The sequence below is a fragment of the Hippocampus bargibanti genome, linkage group LG03 (genome assembly GCF_051943395.1).
Source record: "Hippocampus bargibanti isolate YZ-2025 linkage group LG03, ASM5194339v1, whole genome shotgun sequence".
In the NCBI taxonomy this organism is placed as follows: domain Eukaryota; kingdom Metazoa; phylum Chordata; class Actinopteri; order Syngnathiformes; family Syngnathidae; genus Hippocampus; species Hippocampus bargibanti.
In genome coordinates, this window is record NC_142736.1 from 22,585,239 (window position 1) to 22,606,971 (window position 21,733).

The 21,733-nt window shown below is 40.2% G+C and overlaps 2 protein-coding genes across 4 annotated transcripts; both read right to left on the reverse strand.

Moving 5' to 3' along the window:
- irf8 (interferon regulatory factor 8) lies at window positions 1–6,847 on the reverse strand. 2 transcript variants are annotated; one of them, XM_088992630.1, is made up of 9 exons: window positions 6,798–6,847; window positions 6,502–6,686; window positions 5,241–5,424; window positions 4,982–5,082; window positions 4,858–4,915; window positions 4,570–4,617; window positions 1,395–1,790; window positions 1,198–1,313; window positions 1–1,122 (listed from the first exon to the last, which is right to left on the reverse strand). In XM_088992630.1, the coding sequence occupies exons 2-9, from the start codon at window positions 6,670–6,672 to the stop codon at window positions 931–933; spliced, it is 1,266 nt and encodes a 421-aa protein (XP_088848756.1). In that variant the 5' UTR covers window positions 6,673–6,686; window positions 6,798–6,847; the 3' UTR covers window positions 1–930. The 2 variants fall into 2 exon arrangements, with proteins under 2 accessions (XP_088848756.1, XP_088848755.1); XM_088992629.1 differs by having other exon boundaries at window positions 6,770–6,844.
- A 1,026-nt stretch (window positions 6,848–7,873) lies between these two features.
- dusp22a (dual specificity phosphatase 22a) lies at window positions 7,874–21,336 on the reverse strand. Of its 2 annotated transcripts, XM_088992634.1 has the most exons (7): window positions 20,858–21,336; window positions 19,668–19,701; window positions 18,928–19,010; window positions 18,306–18,355; window positions 13,720–13,794; window positions 13,326–13,497; window positions 7,874–8,639 (listed from the first exon to the last, which is right to left on the reverse strand). In XM_088992634.1, the coding sequence occupies exons 1-7, from the start codon at window positions 20,876–20,878 to the stop codon at window positions 8,448–8,450; spliced, it is 627 nt and encodes a 208-aa protein (XP_088848760.1). In that variant the 5' UTR covers window positions 20,879–21,336; the 3' UTR covers window positions 7,874–8,447. The 2 variants fall into 2 exon arrangements, with proteins under 2 accessions (XP_088848760.1, XP_088848759.1); XM_088992633.1 differs by lacking the exon at window positions 20,858–21,336 and having other exon boundaries at window positions 19,668–19,740.
- Between the last annotated feature and the right edge of the window lie 397 nt (window positions 21,337–21,733).

Below are 21,733 nucleotides of genomic sequence, written 5' to 3' on the forward strand. Positions count from 1 at the left end.
AATAACAATGTCATCATAAAAATTGTATCGTACAACAAGACATGAAGATAGTAAAACCTATCTCAAAAATGCCACTTCATGCCAAAATCACAGTAATAAATTTAGACCACCCCCCCACCCAAAAAAAAAAAAAACAAAGAACCCAGCACTTTTGGTCAGTCAAGAAATTTCCTATTTACATTCAGTGCACAGCATCTTCACATGACATCCACACATGAATTTCACTCACTCAATAAACAAGATTACAAAGGTGTATCAAATCATTATCTCACCTTTGCAAAGAACATGTGAATTTGATATATTAAAATCTAGTACATTGAATTAACATGTTCTTTGATCGTATTCATCCATCCATTTTCTGTACCGCTTATTCCTCAGTAGGGTCGCGGGGCCTATCTCAGCTGTCTTCAGGCACGAGGCGGGGGACACCCTGAACTGGTTGCCAGCCAATCGCAGGGCACACAAAGACGTACAACAGTCACTCTCACACTCGCACCAAGGGACAATTTGGAGTGGTCAATCTGCCTGCCATGCATGTTTTTGGAGTGTGGGAGGAAACCGGAGGACCCGGCGAAAAGCCATGCGGGCCCGAGGAGAACATGCAAACTCCACACAGGGAGGCCGGACCGGTGACCTCTCCACTTTGAAGCCGGTGTGCTAACCACTCGACTACCGGGCCTCTTTGACTGTATTGCAATTGGATATTGGATTGGATATGCCTTTATTAGTCTCACAGTGGAGAAATTTACATTTCACAGCAGCAAAGTGATGAAAGGAATGAAAGTAGAAAAACAAAATACATGAGCTGCTGGAAAGGCAGTCTGTAAACATATGGACATTCTTTGGCATTGAGAAGAAACCACAGTCTGAGAATATGATCCAAAACAAAGAGGGCTCATATAAACTTGCATGTACACTCTTGGTACGCCTTCAGGCGGTGATGGGCATGTTGTCCGTGTAGTAGGCAGACCTCTGAGGACCACTGTAGCCACACAAATCCTGATAGATGTTGGCCATCTGCTCTGCTGAGATGTCATCACACAGCTCCATGTTGGCGCAATATGGCTGCATGCGGCGCAAATTTATTGCCTCCAGCAGTTGCTGACATTTCACCATCGTGATCTGACACGGGACCCATGAAAACAAAGGTTGGCGAGAAGTAAAAAAAAGAAAAGAGTGTGAATAAATTCTTGTTACCTGCACGATTATCCGCTTATTCTTGGCCATGCTGAGATCATGAAGCTCTTCTCCAAAACATAAAGTCACATTTGGATCGGGTGCTGGCAGCTGACCTTCCTGGTACAGCTGCAGTGCTACATACAACAGGACAAAATACAGCTAATTCAAGAATGTCTCCTCCAGCTATGTTGTGTATTTTACAAACCAAATCTCACCATGAAGGAACTTCCCAGTGTCAAAAATCTTCACCACTGCATCCCGTTCCAGCTTACAAGGCACCGGGCCATAATGCGAGCCCGCATCGGCCAGTCCGCTCCAAAACACTCTGCTTTGGCACAGCCTCTTGATGAAAATACCCTCCCGGTTGGCACGCAGCAGAAGCCCTCGCTCCAAGTGGCCCAGGAGCTTGTGGGTGATGTGGCGTTGCCGTTCAAACTCGATGAGTTCAGCCGAAGGGAAGTAAATGCTCTGCATGGTGTCTGAGCTGTAGGGGGTGCCGCGTCCCAGGTGCTGCTGGGCCGGGGAGATGCGACAACCCTCCGGGTGAGTCACCAATACGTTCTCCATCAGCTTTCCTCCGTAGTAGAAAAAGATCATCATTTGGGAGAAAGCTGGAGGAAACAAAGCATGCCAAATCATTTATCTTGTTATTTGCCACACGGAGACAAATTCAGGAAGGTAATTCAATAGTCACCAGTTGACAATTAACTCTTTCAATGCCAGACGATGTGCATACATGTGAACATTCCTGTGCCAGGATGTTTATCATTGTCACTCAAATTCTTGGACCCACAGAATATTGAGTTTTAGGATTACATAAACATTCAATGCAGCGTAAGAAACCTTAGACCAGGGGTGTCAAACTCATTTTTTGTTGTGGCCCACATTGTAATTACGGTTTCCTCTCGAGGGTCGTTATGAATTTGGGGAAGCCATTAGAATGTTTCATCTTACATACAGAATGTACACCAAATTAATAAACAACTAGTTTTGAAATTTGAAATCAAGAATAATGACTATTATTGTATTGTGGTTTAGATACGACAACTTGAAATTTTGCCTTTTGACTATAGCAAGAATCACATCACTTGACATGCATGATTTGCTTTCGTGGGCCGAATAAAATGATGTGGTGGGCTAGATTTGGCCCCCGGGCCTCGACTTTGAGACCTGTGCCTTAGACTCTCTTCTTTCATCACAAAAAAAGAGTTAAATCCTAAATAATATGGGTCTGGAGTTACAAAATACAATGCAATACATACATATTGGTTGATATAATAATAATAATAATAATAATAATAATAATAATAATAATAATAATAATAATAATAATAATACATTTCATTTCTAAGCGCCTTTCAAAACTCTCAAGGACACTTTACAGTCACAAGATATTTTTTCTGCGGGTGAGCAGCGGCAGCCACACGCACCAGCATTCACTCAACCCAGAAGTAACGTAAAGTAAAAAAAAAACAATAAAAATAATAAATAATATGACAACACAAAGACACAGAGAGTCATTCATTCTTCAGCACTTGCTGTACCCTCTTTGTGAGATGAAGCACTTTAAAAACAGCTGAAGCTGGAACAAAGCAAAGCAAAGGAAAAACGAAAATCCTTGTGAAATGGAAAACATATTGCCAGACGATATGGCCACCGCTTTATCGGCACCCAATCAAGAAAAAACAAAACCCGAACAAATTAGGGAAAGGCGCTCTACGTCATATTTTCAATTCCCTAATAAATTCGTGAATGGCAGTGAATGAGTTAATCTGTTCTCATGATTCTTGTTTTCCTCAGTTTAAAACTGCTCCTATTGCATCTTTCCTGCAATGTCCAGGTTTTTGCTAAGAGTGGTTGTGGTTTTATCGGGAGGTTGTATGGCAAGAAAAAAAAAGCGTCATTGCAGCATAATTGAAAATACAGAAATCACTTGGAATACGTGGGGGATAGGAACCGAGCCCTTCTGCACATAGCAATGAAAAAAAGACTAATTGATGAACCACCCCCCCAAAAATATCGTTTTAACCGTAAAGTAATAAGACTATGGTCATAAACCACTCAAAAATAATTGACAACTTCTTAAAGGACAACCGACGTCACTTTTTTGTTTCCTAACTGACATCAGAAAAACGTTTTATAGCATCTAAAATACCCAAAACACGCAGTATGATATTTTTTGTCAAATGCAAAACACCAATAAAAATGACTTAAAGTGTCCAAAATCTGCAGAAAAATTGAGCTGAGAATTCGGCATTTTCAGAAAGTCCCGCCCCCAGTTCGTGATGTCACGCCAAGACGTCTTGCATTGCTGCAGGATCAAATCAATGGCTTCAGATTCGGAGAATATGCTTTCTTGTTACACATCCAGTGATGAATATGATTCAAATAGTTCTGAAGAGGAAAGCATACATGTCTGCAATCGATTAAATAATTTATTTGTGCCATTTTGAGGCAACATTGGGGGAAAATCTCTCACCCAAAAAAAAGAGGAACACAATGGCGACCTCCTGTGGCCACCTCCGTTTCCACAGGCTGATAAATTCCTTATAGGGCGCTTGGACGCCCTCTTCCGGCCTTCTGGCGGCTTTTAGGTGCAACATGAGGTCCCCAGACCAAATAAGTACAGCAAAACACATTGACGTGATGGAAGGACCGCTACAATGCGTCTTTTTTTACGGTAAAGGGCGGTCCTTTAGTGACGTCACGTACGGATTCGTCACCGACTCAAAAACAATATTCAGCGCAAGTCTTAAAACGTAAAATATAGCTATATGCTGTGGAATCTTTGTAAAATACGCTCAGTAGAAGTCATTTGAAGCCATTTTACAAATTATGGACACAACTTGTCCGGAGACGTCGGTTGTCCTTTAAATATCATTTACATTGGGTCTTCTACCACATTATGCTTACCACTAAATGTCGTAAGCCTGCCACACAGGGAGCAACGTGGCCACAACTGACGAAACTGTCATGCATCTTAAATTAATCATTTTCCTGGGTGGCTGACTGGCGGCCAATGGTTTTGAGACAATTTGGAATTTCAATTAAAGATGAATGGCATCGTAACATCACGGATGTAACAAACAATCAAAAAAAGAAATACATATACATAATATATATTGAAATGCAATCTAATTTAAAATGTCAGCACTGTTTTTGATTGGGAGGAATGTTGTTAGCCCAACAACTTGTTGGCCATGAACTACACAACATAAAATGATTCGAGTTTCTTTGTTGGAACAATTTAAACATAAACATTTTTCATAATTTCATAATCAATTGCTATTTTCCTACTTTGCTACATCCATTTTAAATCTGATAGTGTCTTTTAAAGCAACAAAGTTTTCTCCAAAAATTGTGTGTAAGGATATAAGACACAAACTATACCTGAACTAAGAGTGCCAGTTGGTAAATGGTCCGGATGCACTGGGAAGGCTGTGAATGAAAAAGAGAAGAATTAAGGTCACTGAAACACTCCCAACAAATTCCCAACATCAGGTTGTGTCATTATTTTGCCTCATCATCAGAAATATTCACACAACAATAAATGAGTCACCCTAGTCAGCAAAGTACAACAGGATGTTAGTCAATTCTTCCATCGGACTGTTTGAGCGAGCATCGTACAAACAACAGCAAAGCTCATGTTATGCGGTAAATTGTCTGTTCCGCTCTTACCACTGACACTCGTCTGCGGCCAATACTCGGGACTGGCCGGGATTCTGCAGCTTTCTTCCTACAAAAACAATAGCAATAAAATGTCAGACAAAAGGAGTACAGAGGTGACACGAATGAGTTTTACCTCTTTTATGAGGCCCTCTGTTTCTGTCAGGCTGCAGTCCATGTCGGTCATTTCGCCAGAGCTGTTGGAAGTACCCATCACCATCGCGGAGCTTCTTCCATCTGTCGCACAACAACAGAAGATGTTTGTCTCACACACTCATTAGCGATGTTGGTTGTCAGCATAATGATGACAATGATGCTTATCATATCAACACTGTTATTAATCAAATCCATTATTTAAATGTAAAAGATGACCTGATTTAAAATCAAAAGCTCACGTTTCTGCTCGTCTTCAGGCACAATTCGGTAGACCTTATAAGGCTCTGAGATGTCTAGCTGAGACCTTTCTGTCACCTCCTCAAAATCAGGACTTTTATTGAGCGCACAGCGCAGTCTGGTCTTCCAAGTTGCAGGTTCTGCTTTGTCGCCTTCCTTAAATTTGCCTTTAAACACAGCCCATGCCTGCAAAGATGGATGGATCTTAAAATTTGATTTTTATTCTAGAAAAAAATGCCATGTATGGTAATAATATCAATCCTTCCATGTTATATACCGCTGAGCTACTTTGGTGAACTGAACCCGATTCCAGCTCACTTTGCTTTAAAGGCTGATTACACCTTGAACTGGTTGCCAGTCAATAGCAGGACACATATGGACAAACAATCATTTGCAGACAAATAATAAAACATCTAGACAATTTAGATGACTTCAGAGAGTTCAACTTCAGAGAGTTGATGTAATTTGCTGTAACAAAAATCCACCAGTGTGACGTGGCACATAAGTGCACCATTATAGGTCTTTGGGTGCGGCACAATAATCCAATATCATTGCAAATTTCCCCATTGTGGGACCATTAAAGACTTTCTGATTCTGATGTGTTTGGATAATAGAATATTTATTTACAACAGAAAATTTGTTTAGTTTGCCAATAATGTAGAATAGGTCAACAGGCAAAATGATTAAAAGCACTTACAATTGACATATCTTTGTATGTGTATACACTCGCGGTGTGCCGAGAAAGTTTTTGTGATGTGAAATATGTGCCTTCGTTCAAAAAAGGTAGTTTAAAATATACTTGTACTTACTATTCCGACAAATGAGGATATCCACTCATGATTAGGATGGTTGGTTATTGGTCAACCAGACAATCACAGCAGATACATATTGCTACTTCTATAACTACTATTATTACTACTACTACTACTACTACTACTACTACTACTACTAATAATAATAATAATAATAACAATATATACATATGTATTATTATTATTATTATTATTATTATTATTATTATTATTATTATTATTATTATAAAAGTACAAGTTAAAAAAAGAACATTCAAAAAGAGTGTACAAACTGCTTGACACAACAAAGTGAGCAAAGCGGTCGGAATTGAACGACTGTCCATGTTTTGTGTTATGTTTTGTATGTTTTGTGTTTATTATTTAACTTCATGTTAACAGTTTTGTTTAGTGCTTTGTTCCAGCTTCAGCTGTTGTTAAAGCGCTCTATAAATCAATATGTATGGTATTGTACCTTAAAAATTGATGCGTCTACTTCTTGGTTGTAATCCTGTTTCCCCGCGTGTTTCCATGGAATTCGGAACATGATTCGGCTTCCATCCTCCCACAGGAGTCCAGAGTACTGTCCACTCTGGATCTGCTCGATCAGCCACTGCTTTAGTCTTCGACCTCCAGAATTCGTCATCACGTTTGGGTCACCTAAACCAAGAGATGCTCGTATGATTACAACATAGGCTGGAATGACAAATTTAGGAAGTAATTTCAAGGAAAAGCATTTTTACCTCCGAAAGCGAAAGTAAAGGCACTTACGATGAGGTGTTGATGAGAAGTGAGATTTTAATAAATGATTACTCCCCACGCGTCCCTGTCAAGTTTATTGTTATGAATGGCGGCGACTATATGACGTAGGTAGATTCTGACCAATTGCCGTTGCCAGGTCACCACAGGCCCCGCCTACTACGATAACGGGTTCTTCTAAGTGTGCCCATTTACAAGAAACGGTCTGACACAAGTTGCTACCCACGTCAAAAAGCAATCAGTCACAAGTGGGGACATTTTGTGGAGACCCTGGTTAACCCACCTCGTTTTGAGAACACATATCTATTGAAACAGAAGCTGTTGAATTGCGTGTCAGGTCAGAGAGTTCGAGGTACTTTTTTTTTTTTTTTTTGGGGGGGGGGGGGGGGGGGGGGGCAGATGTTTAAAGGCTAGATAATATGATTCATTCATTTTCCAAACCACTTTGCCCTCAATGAGGTTGCGAGGAGCGCTGGAGCCAATCACGTCTTATTCGAGCCTGAACTGGCTGCCAGCCAATCGCAGGGCACACACAAAAGATCAACCACTCACGCTCACAACGAGGGACAATTTGGAGTACAGGTATTCAACTAGCCTGCCATGCATGTTTTTGAAATGTGAGAGGAAACACAAGGAACACAAAGAACATGTAAACCCCACACAGAAAGGGCAAAGCTGGAATCTAACCTCTGACCATTCAACTACCGGGCCACCCACGTAATATTATAACATTTACCAGTATACGTATTTAAAAATTCCCATCAATTAAAAAAAAAGTTCTCCTTACTGCCAAGAATTACAAAGATACTCTGTGAGGCACAAGTCAAACGCCTTTTTTTAACCATTCCCGTAGTGGTTGGGCTCATTGGGGAGAGTAAGGTACTGGCAGTTTGGGTTTGAAATAGAGTGTGATAGTTTTGGAATAGGAAGTTATCCAATACATACATTTTTAGTATCAGAGGTAAAATAATGTGAAACAAGCAGTTCTTAATGTCAAAACAATGACATCGATTTAATCATATGCAGTATTTTTTTAAAATCTGTGATAGCCTTTTATTATAAAAACACAAAAACTTCCAATCAAAACATTGAAATCAGTAATTCCGGTTTATTAAAAAACACCAAAACAGAAATGTGCAATCAAAATACTTGTACACTGCCAATTCAATCTGAAGACAGACAACAATGTACAAACATTAAAATGATAAATCAAATCAGTTTCATTAAAAATAAGGAAGACGGTAGTGTTTGAACTTGCAAGATCCTTCATTAAAACTGTTGTAACGGTGAATTGTCAACATTGCCTTGTATAAAACAAACTAATGAACTTTTGTTCGGTTTGCACCTTTACCGTGATCTTTTTTCTCATTTAGACAAAGCCAGGAAAGCAGTAAAATACCAAAACAGATAAACAACCATTATAACAGAGCCAAATCACAAATCTTTAAGGCTGCTTAGCATATTGCAACATGCTGAGAGGATCACGTGGACGCACAGGTGATGTCATCATGGCTAAGGTGCTGATGCTTTTCAGAAAGACGTCTGAGCATTGATGGGCTCAGTGAAGGAAACAAGGAGGCACAAGGAGTGAAGTCAAGGAGGTGAGCGTGAAGAATAAATTAAACATTTTGTCAGGGGCGAGTTGCTGCTGGGATTCGTACTTTAGCTGCTGTCTTCAGGATGAGCCGGGTTGGGCGGAAGGGAGCATATGTCCACGTCCCGTTTTATCCAGCGCTCGTCACCAGCTTGTCTCTGGTTCTCTTGTTGCCCAGTGTATTGAATCAATAAGGCGCCCACCTGCTCCTGGTCCTTAAACGGACTGGCCTGGAAGCTGGACTCCAACCACGCTCTGTACTGCAGGTAAATCGGTATTAGTATATGGTAATCCTGTTCAGCTCAGTCATATTGTTATTGTGCATGCGTGCGTGTGTGTATTCAACCATTACAATTCCATTACAATACGTATACCAAAACTAAAAATGAGGTGGTCTGAATTAAAATGGGGACAAAGGTTTGGATCACCCAATCTCCAGTTGGCTTTCTTTCAGGCTTTTGTATCATGAACCTTGGTTATTACACCTAAAGCAACATAAAATTTTATTACATATCGCAGCTCATGCCATTTATCCTGATAAACGTCGGAACGATCACATACAATCCATCTTGTGTCCATCGAGTCAGCCTGGGTCTCTTTCCACCTTCTCAGGTATTACATGATGAAGTAATTAGCAATATTGATGATAATTAAAACAAGAAATATTGACCATCAATGAGCAAGAACGGCATCAGAAGCATTATAAATATTTAACATGTTTATTGTTGTGGTTGTAGAGGTCATGCACAACTGAATATATCATACAGAGAGATGTTGGTCATATTTTTGTTGCAAGAGAGAGAAACTACTAGAATGAACTCTGAGAAACATGTAGTGCAGTTGTACATGATTGCAAATGGCAACCACAATAATAAATATGCAAGATGATTTCCACTTCCAGTGACTTTGTGTATTTTCCTTATGCTTGTGGTTTTCTTTGGTGGTGACCAAGTCAATTTGGTTGCAGGGTTAAGAAATGTCGATTTTTTGGGGGGGATCACACCATATATTATGATATGGTAATTAGTTCAAGGCAGTGGTTGTCAAACATTTAAGAGTGTACTAGTAAGATTAAGTGTTCATTAAAAAACGCTCTAAAAAGGGATATTTTATTTCCAAGTACTGTCTTTTCCGGTGTATAAGGAAGGCCCCAACGAATGGTGTACTGTATTTTCAACCTTTTTCCATATACAGTATAAGAGGCACCGGACTATAAAGCGCTTCTTCAATGAATGAAAAAGGTTTTCCAAATAAGACTAATAAAGGTAAATCAAATCAAATCCAAATATATAAAAGATTTCCAAATACACGTATAAGGTGAACTACATTATAAGGCGATAGATACAGTAGAGGTTGAGGTTGAGGTTACGCACTAGTTCTTCTACAGGCGGAAGTTGAGTCGCTGACTGCTGGAAGTAGTTGTGAGACCTGTTGTGTCTCTATAGGACTTCACATACAAGGCACACCTGTGTATAAGGCGCAGGGTCATCTTTTGAGGAAAATGAAGGCTTTTGGGTGCACCTTATACACCGGAAAATACGGTCTGTTGAACATTTTTGGATGCCACAGTAATATACTGCATATTAAGAGCATTAACTATGCGCTTAGTATCGATGAAAAGGTTTCTTCAGACGTCATCTGTACTTCTTTGAAGGTGTCGGATGTTTCGCTTCTTATCCAAGAAACTTCGTCAGCAAACTAAAGTCTAGCCCCTATATATATCCCTACTGTCCAGACATGGCGGTGCCGGACTCTGCTATGATAGGTCCCTGCTCTCAGGTTGGGGGGAGCAGAGGACTCCTCCCTGCAGCTGCTCCACTGATAGTTCCTATCGTTCTGACTAACGACTGGCCTGATTGCCCCACTTCGATCGGTATCACCTCATCAGTATTACTAATCCTATGTTGCCTAAGCAGGCTATTGTAAATATATGCAAATTTCACTGCAGGTTGCCTATGTCTGTGTGCTCGGCGACGGTACGCGTGTATTGTTTGCGCGTGAAGGCGAGGGCGTCAGTGAGGAGTTTGTTGAGCGCGCGGTCAGGACAAACCATCTATGATTTGGCGGAATTTAACACAAGTAGGTATTATTGAGCTTGAATATTTCGTTGTGGAATAATATGTTTTGAATGTTGAAAGTGATTCCATTTTTCAATAAATGTTGATTTCTTTAACTTTGCCCCTTCAATGAAAACCTATTAAAAATAGACGCAATCTTGATGAATCACAGTGCATATGTTATTTTAATCTATTTCCATTTCCTCCTCCAAGTATCTGCGAAATAGTATGTAAACGCCATATTCCTTGAGACAAATTTATTAACTGATCAGGGATATTTTTCACATTTGAAAGACAGTTAATAAATTGGGTTCTTACTGTGCTGAGGTTTGTACACACTACATTTAAAGGACAACCGGCACCATTTTTTTGTGTTTCCCACTGACATTATCAAAACGTTTTATAGCATCTATAATACCCAAAACAGGCAGGCTGATATTTTTAGTTAAATGAAAAACACCAATAAAAATGACTTCAAAATGAATCCGGAAATGGCCAGTTTCAGAAGGTCCCACGCCTTTGTTCGTGACGTCACGCCATGACGTCTTGCCTTGCTCGAGAATCAAAACAATGGCTTCAGATTCGGAGAAGATGTTTTCTTGTTACTCATCCAGTTATGAATATGATTCAAATAGTTCTGAAGAGGAAAGCATAAATGTTTGCAAATGATTCAAGGAGTCCTCCCATATCAATTCGAGCCGCCAATGACAGCAATGTAGCACCCAGAAAATGCAGAAGATTGCGCCCAAGCTCCGTTGGAAATGGGCTGATTTGTCAGCTGGGAATTTGTGTCAGCGAATATCAAATAGTTGTCTTGGTGCAACACACAACGATTCACCATGGCGTTATTTATGTGTTTTCCTTCTAATTTCGCCATCAACACGAAGTTTTCAGACCAAACAAAGTACCCAAAATGCATTGTGTGTCGCTTTCTCGGTCAGGGGCGGTCCAAACGTGACGTCACATGGGGATCGTCATCAACTCGAAAACAAGACTTAGTGAATATACAGCACAAGTCTTAGAACGTAAACTATAGCTATATGCTGTGGAATCTTTGTAAAATACGCTCAGTTAAAGTCATTTGAAGTGATTTTATAAATTATGGACATAACTTGTCGGGAGGCGTCGGTTGTCCTTTAATGCTGTAGGTTTAGTATTTCCGGCCCAAACACTCCCTCCAAATGCTCCTGGCCCGGCCCCTCTGTCAAATTTTAGAACCCAGTGCGGCCCGCGAGTCAAAAAGTTTGCCCATCCCTGGTCTAGCCCCTATATATATCCCTACTGTCCAGACATGGCGGTGCCGGACTCTGCTATGATAGGTCCCTGCTCTCAGGTTGGGGGGAGCAGAGGACTCCTACCTGCAGCTGCTCCACTGATAGTTCCTATCGTTCTGACTAACGACTGGCCTGATTGCCCCACTTCGATCGGTATCACCTCATCAGTATTACTAATCCTATGTTGCCTAAGCAGGCTATTGTATGAACGATCCAAATGCTGCTCACACGACCAAACCGGTTTAATGAAGGATTTAGTTGTTTTATGAAAATTGCTTCTTTTACTCCCCTTTCAAACCATCTCTGTTCTTTCGCTAAGATTTTAACCTCATTGTCGTCAAATGAGTGGTCGCTAGCTTTTAGGTGCATATGCACTGCCGATTGAGGCCCACTAGTATTATCCCTGCGATGTTGATAAAGTCTTTTTTTGAGAATTTGTTTAGTCTCCCCAATGTACTGCTCTTTACAATTTTCATTCTTACAATGTATTGAATAAACTACATTACTTTGTTTTTCATTTGGCAGCCTATCTTTTGGATGCACTAATTTTTGCCTTAAAGTGTTTATCGGTTTGAAATAAGTAGGAATTTTGTGTCTCTTTAATGTCCTCATGAGTAAATTTAATGTTGATGTCTACTCAGTTGAGGTGATCTGCGAAGGATTGAATTTCTTGTTTTTTAATTATGACAAAAGTATCGTTCACATATCTAAACCAGTGTCTAGGTTCTGTCCCCGGGAAGGATGTAAGGCCTGTTTCTCCATCTCTTCCATGTACAGATTAGCCACTATGGGTGAAACTGGTGAAACTGGTGAGCCCATAGCACAACCATGAATTTGTTTGGTGAATTTCTCCATAAATTGAAAATTGAAAAATACATAAAGAAGGGTTCCCCCTCAGACCCATTGTTTGTAGCATTGACTCCTCTACATACAGTGTAGCCAAATATTTAAAAACTATCTTAGCTCCGTTGGTTGGTAACACAGAATATCACGTAGAGAACACCACAGGTTTTGTAGAGAGGATCAAAAACCTCATATTGGAACATGACGAAACATTGGCATCTTACAAGGTGACTTCTCTCTTCACATCTGCCTGAGTACATGTGATGTCATATTCAGTCCGCAGCCAGTGACAAAATGCGTTTCTAAACGGTGCTAATTGCACACCAAAAGGAATTAAAATAGTTTGAGACAATTACATTTTGCCACCTAAAAGGGCAGAAATGAGTCAAGTATCCCTTTAAATGTAAATCCACCCAATCTTAAACTTACATACAACTGCACTCGAAAATATTCACATATTCAATGTAGACTGGCATGATCAGAGAACTCAGCCTTTTTCCCTGTAATCCTCAAAATCAATGCATGAAAGATGCTGACAGTGAAACAAAACATGTGATGAGCAGTACTGAGCTAATGCAATCGCAGCACCCCCCCAGCGGTTCCCGTTCTACACCGCAGCGGCATGGCAATTGTGACTGTAATGTCTATCCTCATGCACATGTAGATGCCCGCCACTGATTTCCTTTTTTGGCTTTATAAAAGCAACATTATTGGATGGTATTGCAATGTACAGATGTACCCCGTGTAGTCACTAGGATAAACTTGTACAAACCTCTTGTACTTGTGTTGTCTGGTATTCCCGCAGCTGCTCCTGGAAGCCGCAATTTGGGCCGACAAAAGAACGAACGGCCTTGATTGCGGTGAGACACTCCTCCCAGCTGTAATGGGTGACAGTCATCAGGTAGGCCACCACCATGGTAGTGCTGCGTGACACACCTGCAAGGCTGTATGAAAAACACGCAGTTCAGGAAGCCAAGCCAAATGTGTTGCATCTTCTGCACTGGCAAGTCACAACATTAGCCATGATTCATATCATAAGAGCCACCACAATAACCAGATCAGGTTTAATACTGCAGCTTGTGGTAATGTGGAAGGACAATGTATCATACTGAGGTACTTTTGACTAAATCAAAACTGAACATGATGTTTACTGATCGATCACCTACCAGTGAACCAGACACACTCCGCCGTTCAGGCGACATTCATGGATGAAACGGACGCATTCTTTAAAATGTTGCAACCTACGGAATAAATGAAAACCTATAAAATTCATGCAATCAGACCTTAAACTGTGCGGATTTCACATCAAGCAACCCTCGACCGTAGTTTACAGCAGCCTTTCCTAACATACAATATTGGATTGGATTGGATTGGATTGGATTGGATTGGATTGGATATGCCTTTATTCGTCTCACAGTGGAGAAATTTTCATTTCACAGCAGCAAAGTGATGAAAGGAATGAAAGTAGAAAAAAAAATACATGAGCTGCTGGAAAGGCAGCCACTCAGCTAAAAATACATGATACATTATAAGGAATTGAGTAAAGGCATCTTGAATTGAAACTATATGGATGAGGCCTTGACTTTGTGTATGTGGGTGGCGGAATTGGGATGTGATACCGGCCTGATGCAAAGATGACTCAAATCACACCAAATACAAAAATGGGGACACTAGTTTTCATAGATGTTGACTTGGTCCAGTAATGTAGGCCACAGTGCAGACAAGAGACACGGAAAGTAATTTAAGTGTCCTTTGTTCTGTTTTACATCAAATTTATTTTCCCACGTGATCTTTGGAACATGTGCATTGTCAATAGCACAGCCACCTTATGTTGACTCAATACAGTACATATATCAAATATGTTTTTAAAACTTGCATTATGTACAGTTCTTTATGAAACATTTTTGCACAGTTATACATTTCAGTCCTCTGACATTTCTATTATGCTTAGAATATTTTGTCTTTACCCCCCCCATCCACTTTCAAATTGCTGCTGTAGATTGCAAATTTCCCCCATTGTGGCACTATTAAAGGCTTTCTAATTCTGATGTAAACAAAAATGCAGCAAAGTCTTAAATAGTATGGAAAAAAGTAGTGAGGGTAACAAAAGGCATGCGGAGAAACGTTGTGTACGACAATCCTTGCAAACAGTTGGGAAACACTGATAACGTTTCCTATAATCAAGAAGCAGAAGGCTGATATAGCAAACTCCCGGGACCAGCTGCTGGTTACTCAACAGCAGACAAAGTAACAGTCGCCGGCTAAAATAGACTCCTTCCAGCCGCACTTCTTCCTGAGACCAAAAGTCCACTTCAAAATTTGTCTCCTCAGCACTTTGTTCTGTCTTCCCAGCATGAAGACTTCCGCTCATCTTGTTAAATATGCAGAAATTTACCCTGTGAAATTTTGGTTTGAACTAGCTGAATGTGGTGAAACGCAACAAAAAAGCTTTCGCTCTCACGGTGCCGTTGAATTGGAGTATAATGGCAGGCCGGTTGCTTCAAAGTACTGTCCTGTCATGTGAATCTTTTTACCCTTTTATTAATTGTTTTAATTCTATTGAGGCATAAAAAAATATGCATTTTTGGAGGCGAATTATGCATTTATAAAGGCAGTAAAGTTGGGTTGATACCACATTCAGATAAAAAAAAAAAACCCTCAATCAAAAAAAAAAAAGTCAAAAAAATGGCATGTTAAATGAACATGCATAATATTAACAACTTTACCTTTAAAGGACAACCGACACCATTTTTTGGTTTCCTAACTGACATCAGCAAAAACGTTTTATAGCTTCTAAAATACCCAAAACACGCAGGCTGATATTTTTAGTCAAATGCAAAACACCAATAAAAATGACTTAAAGTGTCCCAAAACTGCCACAAAATGAGCTCGGATCTGGGCAGATTCAGAAAGTCCCGCCCCTTGATTGTGACATCACTGTTGGTCACACACTGCCGTGCTCCAGAATCAAAACAACGGCTTCAGAGAGTTCAGATTCGGAGAAGATGCTTTCTTGTTACTCATCCAGTTATGAATATGATTCAAATAGTGCTGAAGAGGAAAGCATAAATGTTTGCAATCGATTAAAGATTCATTCCGTATCAATTCGAGCCGTGTGGACTTCAATGTAGCGCCCAGAAAATGCACAAGATGGCACACAAGCTTCGGGCTGATTTGTCCACTGGGAATTTGTGCAAATTTACACCTTTATGCATGTTATCGCAATTGGCACACAACGATTCACCATTGCATTATTTATGTAGTTTTCCTTCTAATTTCGCCATAAACATGGATCAACACGATGTTTTCAGATCAAACAATGTACCCAAAACGCATTGTGTCGCTTTCTGGGTCACGGGCGTCCGTCTGTGACGTCACTCAGGGGATCGTAATCAACTCGAAAACAAGACTTCCTGAATATTCAGCGCGAGTCTTAAAACGTACAATATAGCTATATGCGGTTGAATCTTTGTAAAATGCGCTCAGTAGAAGTCATTTGAAATGATTTTACAAATTATGGACATACCTTGTCCGGAGGTGTCGGTTGTCCTTTAACTTATATAGTCAATTAAACACACCCAGTTTAAATGACCAAATGTGTCCTTTACCTACAAAGGTGACACATTACCAAATTTGTGCCAATATAAATTTAATATGGAGCAAAAAAAGGGAACTGAAATCATGGCCGAGTTCACATCCATACCACATTATAGACGTTAGAGCTGGACGAAACCCCAAACAGCTCCAGTACATGTGACATCTCAGCTATACGAACAATTGATCGGACCTTAAGCAATGGGGACGGGGGCCCCCTTGCTAGTGGCGAGCGCGGTGGAGCGACAGTTGGTCTCGCTCCTCGCATCAGTCAGAATGGAGATTGTGACAGAGTGGGGATCATTAAAGCGTTGGGTGGTCAGAAGCAACAGCCAGATGTCACCGAGGTTTCCTTCCTCTGCTGCCTGAGGGAAGGTGCCTGATTGCAACACTGGAGGTCAGGCCTCTCCGGGCCATTCGGCAACATGCATCCAAGCAACAAATATTTGGGGGGAGGGGAGTTGACATGGTGTTTTTTTTAAGCTTTGAAAAGACACAACATGAAGTTGGACCAGTTTTTAGATCAGAGAAGTGGTATTTTAATTGAGAGTTAAACAAGGCGTGGTTTTTAGCGCATTCAGCCACAGCATTTAGGAATGACTATAACTTTGTTTTTCATGATTTTGAAGTCTCATAAATTAAATGAATTAAATACATTAAATAAAAAAACTATTATTTCAAAAAGCTTTGGCTTAAAGTTATTTTTGTTTAACTCATTCACTGCCATTCCCGGATTTATTCGAGAATTGAAAAGCATGACGTAGAGCGCCATTCCTGAATTTTTTGGGGGTTTTGTTTTCCTTGTGGAGGAAGTGCGAATCAAGCTGCGGTCAGACCTCTGTCAATGTTTTCCCTCCCACGAGGGGGCAGCATTTGCCTTTTGTACAGCCGCCCCCATTTCCATTGCAGATAACTAGAGCCAAATAAGAGTCTAAGGTTTCCAATGCTCTATTGAATGTTTATGTAGTCTAAAAACTCAATATTCTGTTAGTCCTGCAATTTGAGTGAAAATGACAAAAACCCTGGCACTGGAGTGGACACATTTTTGCACATAGTCTGGCTGTGAATGAGTTAAATACCTTCATGCAAAATGTTAATTTTTTTAAACATTGTATTTGTTCCCTGAATTGTAATTATACAATACATATTGATTTATACTGCGCTTTTACAACATTTATTGTTGCTATTAGCTGTGCTTGTATTTGTTTATCATTCTACATATTTTGAGAAAAAAAATATCATCCACCGAGCACAGCTTTTTCTTTACTGTGATCAAGCATGTGATAATTGCATTTGGAAGGATCTCAGTGCTTGTGCTGTGAATTCGGTCCAAAATGAGCCAAACTAGAGTTGCATGAAAAGAAGCTTCTTGGCCATGAATATAAACACGGTGACTCATCGGGTTATTGCAAGGGTGGAAGGCCACCTCATGATGCTTTCAACACGAATAAGATGACAAACGGAATTACCCCATTGAGCTCTTTTTGTAACATTCGTATAGAAATACAAAAAATATATACATGTTGCGATGTCACGAGAGGCGCGGTCCTGGAGGGGAAATACATTCCACTAAGATGGCTTCACCCAGAGAGAGTTTTTTGACCCTATCTGGTGGAAGGCAGCAATCCAAACCCCACACCTGTGGCTGATTGTGGCTTGATTGGCATGCATGGCTTTTAAAGCCAGAGAGCCTCTGAGTGTGCGGTGGGGAGACAAGTGCCATTGTTGTGCTCTGTGGAGAAACAGATTGCTACATGGAACTCGTCACCAGTTGGGACCATCGGACGGAACACTGGATTTGGACCCTTGCTAAATGTGGCTAGGCTACCTAGGAAGGATGTCAAGAGGGGTGAGACCCCATCTTCAGTTTCACCTTAAAAGAGACTTTGTTGTACTTTGAGAATTGGAAGGGACGCTATTCTAGCCTTTTTTTGCTTGTGAATTACCCCTGAAACCCTTTTTTTATTACCTTTGTTTGCATTCAAACCTGTCGCCCGTTGCACTCCTTGTCCTGCCCCACTGGGAGCTAGCCTCTCATGACATTACAATGTATATTGGAGGTTATGAGAGAAGGACTACTTTTTACACCAAACCTCCATACAGCTCATCAGATTTGACAACCAGAACAATATGTTTGATGTGTGTGTTTTACACTCACAGATTCTGGCTGGAATCATCTGCTGCATGAATACAAAGGTAGGTCTTGTCCTGAAAATCATAATCATGAAAACTTATATCATTTGCCAAAGCGATTATTTTTACAACAAGAATATGTTTTTGGGAAACAAGTTTTGCCTGTTGGTGTTTCATAAGTTTTTTTTACTAATGACGTTACAACATAGCAGTTTTTGCTAGGAACTAACTAAAAACAAAAAAAAAACAGAAGGCATAAAATGATGGATCTACTGAGAAGACATTTTATCAAGATGCCATATTTTCATATGATATGCTGAAAATTAGTCTTTGTTTGTGAAGACATCATCAAACTAATCCCAGTAAAGGTCCGAAATATTATTTTGTACTCCTGTTTTGAGAATTTCTGTTTCTTTTTTGTTGAGGGTTCTAGTGAAACGGTAACTAAACTTTCTCGTTGGTTGAAAAAAATGCAAAATGAAATCAAATATGTGCCTAGACAACTACCCCGGGACACTCATGCATCATCTGCAGCTCAACACTGCCCTCTGTCGGCTAATAACGCTTATAAAAAATCAGCACGTTTTGAACCATGGTGTTCTGTACATCAAGTATTTGGGAGTGGACAATACTTCCACTGTACTAACCTCAAATACAGGATGGGCATTGTTGTACACAGAAAGGATGTGGGTGATGCCATTCTGTGACAGGCTTTTTCGGTTTTCTGCATCTAGATCAAAGACAATGAGGGGAATTGAAAATTAATTTGGGAGTTGTGAGACAACCTTTAGCAACTCTGAGATCCAGTTCAGTCACTTGTGCTGATGTAATGTGATCACTGGCAAGAGTTAAAACACTTTAAATCCCATTTTAGGTGGTGGTGGAACTAACGGGCATAACTACGTTAAAAGAAAGTCACACCATTATTAAGGCACATCCGCTAAAGTCATATGGAAACACTTCTTGGAGAATAGTAATGCATGAAACAAATAACTAGGTAAATATGACAGTTCCATCTCTCAAACCAAGTAGCAATCAAACAGTATACAGTATTTCATCGAAAAGAAGAAATGAGGGGCACAGCATGGCTCTGTTTCATTTTGCAACTTCTTTTTTAAGATGAGATCACCTATACTTTGGAGAGCACATAACCAACATTCTATATGAAATGAAATCTAATCCAAATAATGAGAATAACTTGTGCGAAGGCAAAATAATATATCCTAGTATGTTCTTGCATTTAAAATAATGTGAAAAGTAAATAATATTCCTCACATTTATCTTACATAACATTGTCTAGATTTCAACATCAGAATAAAAATAAAATAAAGTGCCATCCAATAACGGACCCAAGAAATGAAACGACAAAGATGTCTTTCTTCCTTACCTCTTATACTCCCAAGGTAAAGGCCGTCAACAACCTGTGAAGCAGAAGTCACAGACATGTTGTACTCTTCTTAGTCTCTACATATATGATAGTCAGGCTTCAAAAAGGTTCCCCAAAAAAGGAACAAATGTCCCAAGCTGAGCCTGATTGGATTTCAGGCTTAAAGCTTAAGAATCCACAATGGGAAAGGCAATGTTGCCCTCAGGGACATACAAGGCCCGAAGCATTGAAGGGTCATCCCAAAGAAGAGATGAGAAATGGGGACACTGGACATTGTACAACTTGACCTACATTGGTTGTTTTTTTTTACAGTATCATCTCAAATTCTGTTTGTGATGTAATGTAAGGAAAGAGATGCCCATTTCACGGTAAGATCAGAGCATTGTTATCAAATGGTGAGTATAGTTTTTTTGCTTTTTTGAATGTTGCTGTGCCGATGACCATTTTGTATTTGGGAGCCTTTTACTGAGCAAGTTGCTTGTTCTGTAGCCACAAAGGGACATATGTCTTCTTGTGCCGGTCCCAAGCCCGGATAAATACAGAGGGTTGTGTGAGGAAGGGCATCAGAGGTAAAAGCTTGGCCAAAACAAACATGTGGATCACACCTCTAAAGATGAAGGACACTGATTTGCTGTGGCGACCCCTTGAAGGGAAAAGCCGAAAGGAAAAGAAGATCATCTCAAAAATATTTAGCTCTCAAATTAAATAAAGTGCTTTCAAGACAAATGATCAGTATGTTCATATGCTAAACGGAAACTAAAGTTACCACATGTCAACTCTTATTTGATCCCATTTTGGAGTTAACCATCACGGTCAAGTTCAAGTGAAGTCCGCAGTGTGACTTCACGCTTCATATTTTGCTGAATCAATAGCTCCCAAGTGAGTGTAAACAAAATTAATCCGGTTCGTCATATTCCAAGCATCATGTTAGTCTGTGGCTGAATTACTTTATTGAAACAGTATCAATTTAATCTGGAATTGCAAATTTTTCATTTGAGTTAAATCTCGAATGAAAAGTTTGGTGACTTTTGCCGAATGCAACGTTAGTGGATCTAGGTGTAAAAGACGTCTGAATGTAGCATGTGCTATCGCCAGTCAACATCTTGTTCGAACGTCAAATCGATTACCTACGAACACAATTTTAATATGTCGCCCACAACGCCGCAACATGAAAATCACTTTTAACCTACCTTGTTCATTCCATTGCCCATGTCGGATTAGTTATTCTATGTTTATTCTCTGAAAGTGGTACGTTCCTTAACACAACTATGGCTTCAAAACACAAGACTGGGCGGAACCTCGAATCATGAAACTACTGTACACGAATCGGTGAGAAGGTTTCTTCAGCCGTCATCTGTACTTTTTTGAAGGTGTCGGACGTTTCGCCTCCTATCCAAGAGGCCTCGTCAGCGAACAAGTCTTACTGGTCGTATCGGCCCTGTTTATACGTATATCCCTAATGTGCAGACATGGCAGCGACGGACACAGCTATGATAGGTCCCTACTCTCAGGTTGGGGGGAGCAGAGGACCACTTCCTGTGGCCCCACTGATTGTTCCTACATTCCTGACTAACGACTGGCCTGTTTGCCCCACTCCCTCCGGTATCACCTCATCAGCATTACGAATGTTGTCTAACCTGTTTTGCCTAAGCAGGCTATTGTATGAACGATCCAAATTGAACCTCACCCCACCAGACCGGTTTAATGAAGGATTTTTTTGTTTTATGAGAATCCTTCAAGAAACCTTCTCATCGATGGACCACTCCGGTACGACTGAGAGCTTACACAGACGTATTACTGTACATGAATTCAAACTTTTGGGGTAGACGACGTAATTAATAGCCGAGATGGAAATATATGTACCCTAAGCGTGCAGTCCTGTTTTAGTTCCAACATGAATTTTCTTCTTCCGGATTGTTTTGACGTGAGGCAACTCGTCCTTCCGGTAAGTGACGTCATAGCACGAGACAGTTGACGGACTTTTTGAAATGTCCAGCATCCAATGTCTGACTTTCTAAAAATGGGAGTTCGTGAAATAAAGGTTGTCACTGTGTGGGGAAAAACAT

Excerpts from the sequence above, each read along its gene's own strand:
- irf8 (XM_088992630.1), bottom strand. The coding sequence starts at position 6,672 with ATGACGAATTCTGGAGGTCGAAGACTAAAGCAGTGGCTGATCGAGCAG. Across the intron at positions 4,916-4,981 it reads CAGAGGGCCTCATAAAAGAG|GAAGAAAGCTGCAGAATCCC; the intron begins GTAAAACTCATT and ends TTGTTTTTGTAG. Across the intron at positions 1,791-4,569 it reads AACTGGCACTCTTAGTTCAG|CTTTCTCCCAAATGATGATC; the intron begins GTATAGTTTGTG and ends TGTTTCCTCCAG.
- dusp22a (XM_088992633.1), bottom strand. The coding sequence starts at position 19,725 with ATGTCTGTGACTTCTGCTTCACAGGTTGTTGACGGCCTTTACCTTGGG. Across the intron at positions 13,795-18,305 it reads GATGATTCCAGCCAGAATCT|GTTGCAACATTTTAAAGAAT; the intron begins GTGAGTGTAAAA and ends TTTATTCCGTAG. Across the intron at positions 13,498-13,719 it reads GGAGTGTGTCTGGTTCACTG|CCTTGCAGGTGTGTCACGCA; the intron begins GTAGGTGATCGA and ends TTTTTCATACAG.